At 40.6% G+C, this 12,679-nt stretch overlaps 1 protein-coding gene across 29 annotated transcripts in view; it reads right to left on the bottom strand.

The window, feature by feature from the left end:
* Window positions 1–12,679, bottom strand: part of LOC123034309 (sarcolemma associated protein) — a 124,539-nt gene that overhangs the window by 38,952 nt on the left and 72,908 nt on the right. For 22 of the 29 annotated variants that reach the window (XM_044451573.1, XM_044451568.1, XM_044451574.1 and 19 more), the window contains exons 10-13: window positions 9,441–9,578; window positions 6,700–6,868; window positions 6,562–6,612; window positions 5,380–5,430 (exon numbers count right to left, since the gene is read on the bottom strand). In XM_044451573.1, the coding sequence (XP_044307508.1) occupies window positions 5,380–5,430; window positions 6,562–6,612; window positions 6,700–6,868; window positions 9,441–9,578 (409 nt within the window). The remainder of the gene's footprint in view (window positions 1–5,379; window positions 5,431–6,561; window positions 6,613–6,699; window positions 6,869–9,440; window positions 9,579–12,679) is intronic. The other 7 variants (XM_044451578.1, XM_044451579.1, XM_044451587.1 and 4 more) reach the window with 1 other exon arrangement.

Here is a 12,679-nt window from a genome sequence, read left to right as displayed (position 1 = left end):
TTCATTGACTATGCTAAAGCCTTTGATTGTGTGGATCACAACCAATCAGTGGTTCCGTGTCCAGTTCTCACTGTTGCTTCTTGACCCGCATATAGGTTTCCCAAGAGACAAATAAGATGGTCTGGTACTCCCATCTCTTTAAGAACTTGCCACAATTGGTTGTGATCCACACAATCAAAGGCTTTAGCATAGCCAATGAAGCAGAAGTAGATGTTTTTCTGGAACTCCCTAGCTTTCTCCATGATCCAACATATGTTGGCAATTTGATCTCTAGTTTCTCTCCCTCTTTGAAATCCTGCCTGAACTTCTGGTAGTTCTCGGTCCACATACTGCTGGAGCCTAACTTGTAGGATTTTGAGCATAACTTTGCTAGCATGTGAAATGAGTGCGATGGTGCGGTAGTTTGAACATTCTTTGGCATTGCTCTTGTTTGGGATCGGAATCTAAACTGACCTTTTCCAATCCTGTGGCCACTGTTGAGTTTTACAAATTTGGTGGCATATTGAGTGTAGCACTTTTACTGCATCGTCTTTTAAGATTTTGAATAGCTCAGCTGGAATACTGTCACCTCCACTAGCTTTGTTGTTGCTCAGACTTCCTAAAGCCCATTTGACTTCACATTCCAGGATGTCTGGCTCAAGGTCAGTGACCACCCCATCGTGGTTATCAGGGACGTTAAGCTCTTTCTTGTATAGTTCTTCTGTGTAGTCTTGCCATCTCTTCTTAATCTCTTCTGCCTCTGTTAGGTCCCTGCCATTTTGGTCCTTTATCATGCCCATCTTGCATGAAATGTTCCCTTCATATCTCCAATGAGATTTCTGGTTCTCCCTATTCTATTGTTTTCTTCTATTTCTTTCCACTGTTAATTTAAGAAGGCATTCTTATCTCTTCTAGCTATTATCTGGAATTCTGCATTCAATTGGGTGTATCTTTCTCTTTCTCCCTTGCCTTTTGCTTCCCTTCTTTCCTCAGCTATTTGTAAAGCTTCCTCAGACAGCCATTTTGCTTTCTTGCATTTCTTTTTCTTTGGGATGGCTTTAGTTGCTACCTTTTGTATGGTAAGAGTGATGCCTAACATTAATAAACAGCCACATTAATATTAACATGCAAGCAAAACAATTTGGCCACAGTGATACAGGCACAAATAATCTCAAGACTGGTTTACTGCAGTGTGGTCTATGCAGGGTTGCTCTGTGGTGCTCTGGAAGCTGGCACTAGTGCAGGGGGGAGCAGCACAGCTGCTGTTAAGAGTTGCTCCTTTTCGGCATGCAACTCTTTTGCTGAGAGAAGTGCAAATGACTGCCTCTTCACTACTGGGTCAAGTTTAAGGTTCTGGTTGTTGTTATGTGTCCTCAGGTCATCTGCAACTTACAATGATCCTATGAATGAAAGCCCTCCAAAGTGTTCTGTCCTTCAGAATCCTGGTCAGTTCTTCTATACTTAAGGCTGTGGCTTCCTTTATGGAATCAACCCATCCCATATTTTGTCTTCCCTTTCTTATTCTGCCTCCAACATTTCCTAGCATTACCTCACAACTCACAACTTTCCTGTGAGTCTTTCATTCTCATGATGTATCCAGATTATGACTGCTTCAGTTTGCTCAAGCTTCTGGCTTGATTTGACCTAGGACCCACTTGTTCATCTTTCTTTCAGTCCGAGGTATTCAAAGGTCTCCTCCAGCATCTTGTTTTGAACATATTCATGTTCTTCTTGTCTGCTTTCTTCACCATCCAGCTTTCACACTCCTACATTACTATCAGGAATACAGTGCTGTGAATAATCTTGGCATTACGTTTCTAGTGAAACATCCTCAAAAACTATCTTCTCTAGTTCCTTCAATGCTACCCCTCCAAGTTTCAGTCTTCTTCAAATTTCTTGGCAACAGTCTCCCTCTGCAGTGATGACCAAGCCAAGATATACCAAATCTTCCACAATTTCAATTTCTTCACTGTTGACAGTAAAGTTCTGTAATGCTTCAGTAATCATATTTTTTGTTTTCTTAATGCTCAGTTGTGGTTCTGCTTTTGCACTTTCTTCTTTCAGTTTCAACAGGAGTTGTTTCATTTCATAGCTTTCAGCCAGTAAGATTATATCATCTGCATATCTTACAATATTGGTGTTTCTTCCAACAATTTTCATTCCTTCCTCTGATCCTAATCCAACTTTCCTTATAATATGTTCTGGGTATAGTTGGAATAGACAGGGAGATAAAATAAACTTTTGTCTGATGCCTTTGGCTATAGAAAACAATTCTATTTCTCTATATTCTGTCCCAGCTGTAGCTTCTTGTCCACAATACTGGTTATGCATCAAGACAATCAGAGGATGTGATTAAGTATAGGCCAGTAACAAACATTCCTGTCCTGGACTAGGTGCTGGTGGTGGTGACCGAGCTGCTCCAAGCACTCTTGGGTGAAACCGATTATCTAGATCCATTTACATCCAGCTTCAGGCCTGGTTTGAGAACAGAAACAGACTTGCTCTGTAGGATCACCTTTGCCAGGAGACAGATGGGGGCATGCAACCGAATTGCTGTGCAGCTTTGCCATGGAGTACTGCAGGACCCTATTCTATCCCCCATGCTATTTAACATCTACATAGAACCGCTGCGGGAGGTGATCCAGAGATATGGACTGAAATGCCATCAATATGGAGATGACACTCTTTTTCATCAAACCCAGGTTGAGGCAGTGGCCACTTTGAATCAGTGTCTGGGTTCAGTAATGGACTGGAAGATGGCCAATAACCTGAGACTCAATGCAGACAAGATGGAGGTGCATCATCTGTGCAGCTGGGAGATATTCAGCCTGTCCTGGACAGGGCTACTCTCTCCCTGAAGGACAAGCTTCATAGTTTGGGGGTACAAAATCATCACTAGAGTTTCAGGTGGACTCAGTGGCACAGAGCACCTTTTATTAGTTGAGGCTGAACCTAACTACAGTAATACATGTTCTGGTAACCTCTCGTTTGGGCTACTGCAATGAGTTCTACATGGGGTGGTCTTTGAAAACAGTCCAGAAACTTCAACTGATCCAAAATAGGGCAGCATGGCTGCTAATGGAGATTGTTCCATGAGATCATATAACACCAGTCTTCTTTCAGCTGCACTGGTTGCCAGTTCAGGTCCGGAACCAATTTAAAGTACTAACATTTAAAGCCCCAAAGGCTTAGGGACAGGTTATCTGAAGGAACTCCTTATTCCATATGTACCTACCCAGGCCCTAAGATCTTTTCAAAGAGCCTGTCCCCAGGAAAGTAGAGGAGTGACAACCAGGAGAAGGGCCTTCTTGATTGTGGCAACCCCTTTAGAATAAGCTGCAGAGAGCGATTTGCTTGGAGACTTCCCCTACCCCTTCAGCACCACGTGAAATCCTTTTTATTCTCCAGGCATTTTAATAGTTAAATGTATAGTTTTGATATGGTTTTTATTAGATGCTGTTGTTGTACCTATGTCCCAATTCGATATGTTGTCTTGGGGTTGTTTTTATTACTGTTGCTTATGGCTATCTTTATTACTTTTCTTGTGATATTGTTGCTTTTGCTTTTGTTTATATGTTTTAACTGTATGCAAATCACCCAGAGCACCTTTCTGGCCATTGGGCAGTATAAAAATGAAATAAACAAAATCAGGTGCTGACACATACTATTTCTTTCAGGACTATCCATATCTTCTCATGATCCACACAGTCAGAGGTTTTGCTGTAGTGTTTAAAACATACACTGATATTCATCCTTTTTTTTTTTTTTTTTGGTGCACTCCAATAGCCAACATGTATTTGCAATACAATCTCAAATACTTCTTCCTTTTCAGAATCCAGCTTGAACATCAGGCATTACTCTCTCCATACACAGTAATACTCTTTGCTGCAACACTTTCAGCATCACTTTGCTTGCACAAGAAATTAGTGCAGTGGTCCTATGTTTGCTGCACTCTTTTGCATCTACTCTCTTAGGAATTAGAATGTATATTGAATGTTTCCAGTCTGTGGGCCATTGTTTTGTTTTCCATGTCTGTTGGCATATTCTTGTTAGGACTCTGCAGCTTGGAATAGTTCTATTGGTATCTTCTTTGGGTGCTTTATTCCTTCCAAATACTTTTCGAGCAGCTTTCATTTCACTTTCTAATATTGAAGGCTCTTCATAAGATTCCTCTTCAAAAGAGTCTGTCATCCTTTCATCCCGTCTTATAATCCTTCTGTGTATTGCTTCCACCTTCTTTGTATTTTCTCCTGGTTGAACAGTAGGTTCCCTTGTTTGTCTTTTAGCGTTCCTAATTTAGGTTTGAATTTCTCTTTGATTTCCTGGATCTTTTGGAAGTGCTCTCATTCTTCCTCTTTTATAGTTCTCTCTTTTTTTTCCTTTCCATTGGCCATTGTAATAGTTCTTTTTGGCGCTATGTGATAGTCACTGAAAAGTTGCATTCAGGATTCTGACCCTATTTCTGTCACCTTTTGCTTTTGCTTCTCGTTTGTCCTTAACAACTGTGAATGTTACTTGTCTTATCCATCTAGGCTTTTTTTTTCTTTTTTGCCACAGGATCCCTGAGAGGGTGTCTTCTTCTTTACCAACCTGCTCTACTTCTACAGACCTCCTTGTATCTGGAGATTAGGCAGTGCCAACACTGCTGTTTTCAGTAAGCTGCTGAAGGCACCTTTGTCTTGGAAAGTCTTCCATGCTGATCAGTGATAGTTTTAATGTTACTCTGTTTTTAATGTTTCATTTTTATTCTTTTATCTGTTTCATCTTTGTATTGTTCTTTGTTCCAAAATCTATCTCAATATGGGACAGTACACAAATACTTAAATCAATCAATCAAACAATAGTTTTCTTGGGATGCAGTCCTATAACACACTTACTCAAAGGGGCTTACTTCTGAGTAGACCTGTGGACAATCTTATGCTTTTTTGAAAATATTGCAATAACAGGGTTCAGTATGGAAAGCTGAGGTTTTCAGCATTTGGAACAACTTGTGGTATGGTTTGGGCACATTTTTAAAATGGATTCAAACCTGTGTCAGAGTTAAATCTGAAACATGGTTAACCTTAATAACCTGAAATGCTACGTTGCTGTACACACCCTTAAGGCTGCACATTTAACTGAAAACCTACATTAATGACACACTGTACTGATATAGCTCTGATAACCCATCACTAAGATTTTCTTTCCTAGTATAAAATATCCAAAACTGGTAGCAAAATAGGTAAACCTATTCCACCAGGTTTTGCAAAGGCATGCTAAAGAAGGAAAGAAGTACCCAGACATTCTCCAATAATGATTTACTCTTTTGTTTTATAATAAATAAATATTAACACAAAATAAGTAAACATACCAAATATGCTCAACATTAAGAAAAAAAGATTGTCATTTAGGATACTCTACCTTTTTCCGCGCTCCCATTAATTTTAGGAATGAAGTCATCAACTTGTATGCCTAGAATTAACAAATGGTATTAATTCTGAATATGTGAAGTATACTATACAAATTGGAACCAACTTTCTGTACTGTTTAAGACTGGACTAGAATGGTGCCCCCTCCTTTTGCTACACCCGCAGCAGCTGGCAAAATGAGATGAGCTTCTAGGCTATTTTCAGGAGACAGATTTTAAAGCTAGTGAGGCAAACCATGGGGGAGGGGGAAGAAATCACACCATTATGACCTCAATTCCCTATAATGTACCCCAGAATCGGTATCAATCTGAGAGGTATGGTATATGGAAAAAAGTAGTGCACTCCCTTATTGGTGCCCCCATTCCATCCTGTACCCAGAAATATTCCAGTAAGCAACATTCATCAGGAATATTAAACTTGACAACTGATAGCAGATAAAAATTGGGGGGGAAATTGTGGTAAAACCTTTGAAATATAGGTACATACCAAGCTGCCTTATATATCACATAAGATAACTGGCTAATCTGAGCCATTATTGTTTATATTGCTTGACAGTGGCAATCCAGGTTTTCCAACATGGACTTTTCCCAGACCTATCTGGAGAAGTCTGGAAGTGAACTTGGACCTTTCAATATTATACTATATTTATACCTGAAGTATTTGACTTGTAAACTCCCAGAGTGCAAATGAAGACAAGCAGCTATGCCTTGACATTCAACTGCATATCTCTCGCTAAATTTAAGACAAACTTTTGAAAGCCTGTTTTAGCTCTAGCATTGCTTTATCATCCCAACTATTGGTAAATGAGCTAGAATTCTTTTCTTTTTTTCTTGAATAACTGATCTTGTCACATATTAGATGTGCCAAAGTCAAGGAACACTCTAGAAAATAATTAATTCATTATGTATTCTCTACCACTGGAACAAAAAAGCTTCAATGACCAAGCAAAGTACTTTCTGTCAATTCATTTTAAAAGCAGTGCCCTCTACAGGCATTTTCCTGTAAGCACCAACTGTCTAGAAAGCAAGTCTTTGCAAATCTAAAGTACCATTTTCAAATATTTTTACTTTCTTGCAATCTATTGCTCATTTAACTGCTCTTCCATCACATGAAAGGGATAAAATGTAATATTTAAAATCTAGCATTAAGCAAAGTACTTTAACATCAGACCTACCTAAGCTGTTGTGTTCTTTAAGAGCTTTGTCCTGAAGATGTTCTAACCGGACTGCAAACAGAATTCCAAAAAATATATATATTTCACAGTTTAAAAGAAAAACTTATGATAAAAACATGTTTGGGCTACTGGACTGACCTTGTAAAGCAGTTAGCCGTTCATTGGTGAAGTCATTATCTGCTTGCAAGGCCTCTATTTTCGCTTGAAGTTCTTGCTCTCTCTCTTCCATTTCTTTTATTTTATATTGTAGTTCCTTTTTCTCAGCCTGTCCCTTTTGCTGAATTTCTTCTTGTCTTCCTTCAGCTGCCTATTCAAAGCCAGAGAAAACAACAACGTAGTTCAAAACCATTTTTAGAAAGAATGGTCAGATGTCTTTTATTTTGCTAATGCATGACATCTGAACATCCATGATGTAGAACACCAATTTATGCTCAGAAGGCACCCTCCACATGCATAGTGAGGAAGTGCCAATTTTTGTCTGCCACTACTACAACATAACATGTGATATGGGATTTATGTATGCATAATTCATAAGAGCCTTTCACACCAAAGTGGGGTGGAACTTTGTATGTATCAACACTCCTACAGTCTGCATCAGTTTACACCATGCATGTGGTAAGGTCCATGCATCCACACCACACGTAAGGAGTGATCTGCTCCAGTAAATTAGAACTGTTTTTTGAAGCTGAGCCCGCACTAGTTTTTATATCCAAACTTACTCTGTTCAATCCACTATACAAAAGCATAGTCCTGACTCACTCAGTTTCTATGTTTCTATATAATGGCATCACTATTAATAACAACAATGAAAGAGCTTGTGTTGTACTGGGACTCCAGAGAGCTGGGTTCTAGTCCCCACTCGGCCATGAAACTCACTGGGTGACTTTGCACCAGTCAGTTTCAACCTAACCTACCTCACAGGGTTGTTGTTGTGAGGATAAAATGGAGAGGAGAACCTGGTAAGCCGTCTCATGTTCCTTGCAAGAAGAAGAAAAGTGGGGTATAAATGTAGTAACAACAACAACATTTTCCCAAATGTGTGAAAATCAATTATACTAACTGAAGTAACTTATGTGGAAAGTGTCAAGTTTTGTCCCGAAAAAAGGTTGCTTTAATGAAAGAACCACAAAGTGTAAGCACATTTTAGAAGTTTAGCCATGAATGGAAGAGTACAGAGCAATCAATGGCTTAAGAAAATTAAGTCAGTGCACATAACATAGAAACCACCTTAGCCCCTAGTGAAAAGCTCATCCGAGATGAATTCATCATAGTTCCCCACTGATTTTGGAAATCTTTATGATTTAGATCAGGGGTCCTCAAACGTCTTCCCCAGAGGGCCAGCTGAAAGGTGCCGGTGCTGGTCGCGGGCCGGCACAGGGGCAGGGGTGGCGCGTGCAGGCACACGTGCTGAGGTGGGGGCGGGGCGTGTGGCAAGGCGGGGCAGGCTGGCGCACGTGGCGAGGGGAGGCAAGGCGCAGGTGGGGACGGGCATGCGCTGTGAGGTGGGTGCACGAGGCAGCGGCTTGCTTGCTTGGAGATTTTCTCCGAGTGAGCAAACCGCTGCCTCCCCGCGCGCAGGGCAAGGTGGGCGACGGTGGATGCAGGTGCATGGGTGAGCTATGTTAGAAGTTACTCTCATTACTGCAGAGAGCAGTGCAGATACATTCTCAGGGTAATCCTGCTCCCTTGGAGGTGGGGGCGGTAGCAGCTCTCCAGCCACATGGTGGAGCTGCTGTCTATCCTCTCGTCTGACAACCAGCTGTCCTCTAACAATGCAGGTAGACTTCTCCCAGCCTGCAGGACGTAGTTTGAGGACCCACGGTCTAAATCATGGGTCCTCAAACTACGGCCCAGGGGCCAGATCCGGCCCGCCACGCCCATTTATCTGGCCCGCCATAGCTCACTACATGCGCAGGACGAGGCACCAGGTTGCTCCCAAGGCAATCATTTTGGAGAGAACAATGTCGGTGCACGCCCCCCCCCCCCAGCCCATGCCCCCCTGCCCGCATCACCTTGGTGGCCTGTGCCCATTGCTGGCACCTTTCAACTGGCCCCCTGTTCAGAAAGTTTGAGGACCCCTGATTTAGACCATACATGATGAAACTGCAACAAATTCTTTATGTTAAACAAAAAAGCAGGCTTACTTTAATGAGATATTAAAATATGCATTATTTAAATTATTACTATAAATCTCCTTTTAAAAAGCCAGGTAACTGGCCATTCAAATGAACATAGATGGTTCCCCACAAGACTTACTTGGCCCAACATCTAGAATAGGGTTTCAAATGGATTAGGATTTATTGCATTCTGTTAATTTCTATGTTGCTTTACCCTCTTTATATATTAAGTCTAGATTATTTCCCTGTATAATTGAGTACAGGCTATGCTTACTCAGTTGCTGGTTTTGCCTTATTTGAATGTACTGATGTTTTGCAACAAAAAGTCATTTTCAAATATTGAGCTTTATTTCGATAGCAAGTTGATGCTTATTTTCAGCTGCTTTGAGCATAATCCAAAAGTGGAAAAGTAGCATACATATAAACAAACTAATCAATGTTATCCCCAACCATGTTTCTCCTTCTTCTGGACATTGAATTGATGTTCCTTCACTCCCTCAGCGGCACAGCCAGGAGCCCCCTATTTGTAAACCTACAAGTTTAGGGTTAGGTCACCTCTATTTTTCCATTGTAAAGCTTGCTCTGATACTATACAAACATACCTACAGCATTATCTCTGCAAAAAGGGAGTGAACAATGGATGGAAATTCCAGCAAAAAGAATAGCATGGAAGTAATTTTATTCTTATCTAGAACTGACCATAAAACACCTGTTGCAAAGCTTGTGTTTCAGCAATGAATTGTTTAGAAAGATCATCCATACCTTTAGTTTATCAGTGAGATCTTTAATTTCATTTACAGCTCCATTGTATTTGTTAGCCAGTTCCCGCAATTCTTCCTGAGTCCGTTCATTCATTTCTTTCAAGTGAGTACATTCATCTTCGGTGTTGCTTAAACTTCGCTGTTAAGGAAAACAGAATACTTAATCAAGAAAAGTTTTGTTTACTTTATTGTTAATATTGTGCTAACTGTAACAGTGAACTAAAATTGTGACCACTTCTGTAGAGAAAGGCATGGGATATCACCTAAAACATTCTTTTTCCCTAAAGATGGCATATGGTGAAAACATGTGGTGGAAACCTATTCAGAATATATTATCCATTAGGGTCAAGGGTTTTGCTCTCACTTTGTTTGTAAAAAAACTGTTCACTGTGCAATTACTCTATTTTGTGTGTTAATACTCTAAACAGAAATTGAAGAGTTGTCTCTACAAGTCAACTCTAGAATACGATGTGAAACAAAATGAGGTCAGCTAGCATAATTTCTCAATAGGAGAAAAACTGCATATTAATCTGCTGCCTTTCAACAGTACTATAACAGTGAAGACCTGTAATTGTCAGAGATATTTTCTTTAGTTGTCATCTCCATTTCAGGATGTATCTGACTCACCGCTGAAGTGAACACCACCCAATAATCTGGCACTCTGGGAGAAGTCTATCTCCATTGTTAGAAGACAACTGGTTGTCAGACCAGAGGATAGACAGCAGCTCCACCATGTGGTTGGAGAGCTGCTACTGCCCCCACCCCCAATGGAGCAGTTTTACCCTGAGAATGTATCTGCACTGCTCTCTGCACTAATGAGAGTAACTTCTAACATGGTGGGTTGGCTTTAAAAAAAGCCAGAATTAGCTCCTATGCAGCTCTAAAGCTCACTTTGTAACCTTGGGCAATTCATTTTAACTACCATGAGTGACTGCAGGAACTACTTCCTATTTGACAGCAAAGTGTTAAGTGAACATACACACATTGGATGTACTTTCATGAGCACAAAGGAGACAAGGGACAGGGATGGCTTCTTGCCATGGTTAACAAGACATTCCAGATCCCTACAACAGGCTATGGATTATTTGACTATTGTTTCCTGCTGAAACAAACCATGTTATCCCAGATCAGACAATACAACCAGCTGCCCACCAAGAATGATTAGGGAAATAACCTGTGAAATGCACACCACTTCAAACAAGCCACCATAATTTAGGAGACCATAGTAAACCTGATTAATTCATATTGGCATTGTTGGGAATAAAAGGGGGTTATTCCTGGTGCTTGTTCCAAGGTCAGGCAGATAAAAACTTGTCAGATGATGAGGGGCACCGGGAACCAGAATTCTCAGACAATGAAATGGGTGAAGCAGAGAGGCTTATCTCAAGGGCACTCTCCCCAGGTGTTCAGGAAACGTTGAGAACAGTCAGGATTTACAACTGTAGGGAGGGGAGCGGGAGAACTCCTGCTGCCAGCTGAATATAGCACAACTCTTGACCCCATGACATTACACTGGGAAACATGGGCAAAACAAATAGACAGCCAACAAACAGAGAAGAGGCTTGCCTGTCTATAAAAAGAACATCCCAGAGGGAGGGACCCTAGGAGTGCTCAAAAGGAGACTGCTTGGAAGTAGTTGGTAGATTGGGTTCAACAAACTGCTCTGTGCAAGATCAGAGACTCATTCTTTGTTGGTTGAGCTTGCTGGAAGAGCACTGAAAAATAAAGAGCTGTTGCCAAAGAATGGTATGTGTTTTGGAAGTGCAAAGGGTGGAAACCTGACTCTTAACAGGTATAATTTGAAATCCATCATGGGAACACAAAAAACCTTACAAATTAAAAAGTAGCAATAATGTACAAGAATCAGAATAATAAGGAATTCTGAACACAGAAGTTCAGTTAATGTGACTTCAATTATAATTAAAGTAACAAAAAGGGAAATAGACTCCAAGAGCAGTGGGAAATCTTTGAAAAAAAATTCTCCAAGCACAACCACAAACAATTCCAACAAGCAAAAAAGTGTAGAAAACAAAGGAGAAAACCCACATGGCTCCACAAAAAGTTGAGTGACAAACTGAAAGAAAAAAATAACACGTACAGGAGGTGGGAGTAGAGCCAGGCCACAAAGGAAGAATATAAACACATAGCAAGGAATTGCAGGGACACCATCAAGAAGGCTAAAGCAGGAAAAGGACTGAAACTAGCAGGAGATGCTAAGAACAAGAACGCCTTCTTCAGGTACATCCAAAACAAAAGACATGTGAAAAAGAAAGGTGTCCAGCTACTTAAAGTGGATGGCACCATGATAACAGATGACAAGGAAAAGGCGAAGGTGCTCAATTCCTACCTCACCTCAGTCTTCTCCCACAAGAAAATATACAACCAAGAGGGAAGGACAAGCTGCAAGTGAAAGATGACAGCCCAAGATTGACGGTCAAGGAATTCCTAGATGGAATCAACAAGTTCAAATCTCCAGGGCCCAATGAACTCCATGCCAGAATCATAAAAGACCTATCAGAGGAACTCTCAGATCCACTGGCTATTATCTTTGATAAATATTGGAATACAGGAAAAGTGCCAGACAACTGCAGAAGAGCTAATGTTGTTCCCCTCTTCAAAGAAGAGAAAAAGGTGTACGTGGGAACTACAGACCAGTTACCCTGACATCAATCCCTTGAAAAATTTTGGGGCAAAGTATTTTAAAAATCAGTCTGCAGGCACCTCAAAGAAAATGCAGTGATTAATAAAGGCCAACATGGATTTATCAAAAATAAATCCTATCAGACTAATTTAATCTCATTTTCTGACAGGGTAACCTCCCAAATGGACAGAGGGAACACTGTGGACATAATCTACTTCAACTTTAGCAAAGCTTTCAACATCGTGTCCCATGACATTCTGAAAAGCAAATTAGCAAAAAGTGGACTAGACAGAAAAATTATTAGGTGGATCCAAAATTGGCTGCTAATTCAGTCTGCTCATCAATGGCCCCTTCTCAAACTGGATAGAGGTAACTTATGGGTGCCACAGGGTTCAGACCTGGGTCCAGTGCTCTTCAACATGTTTATTAATTATTTAAATTAGAAAGTACAAGGAAAGATAATCACATCTGCGGACAATACAAAACTGGGTGGAATAGTGAACACCCTAAAGACAGAATGAAAATCCAGGGCAATCTTGATAAACTTGAATGCTGGGCTAAAGCAACAGAATGGGATTCAATAGGGATAAGTGCCATGT

The sequence above is a fragment of the Varanus komodoensis genome, unplaced genomic scaffold (genome assembly GCF_004798865.1).
Source record: "Varanus komodoensis strain SLA01 unplaced genomic scaffold, ASM479886v1 scaffold6_2, whole genome shotgun sequence".
NCBI lineage: Eukaryota > Metazoa > Chordata > Lepidosauria > Squamata > Varanidae > Varanus > Varanus komodoensis.
This window is presented reverse-complemented; position numbering and strand designations above follow the sequence as displayed.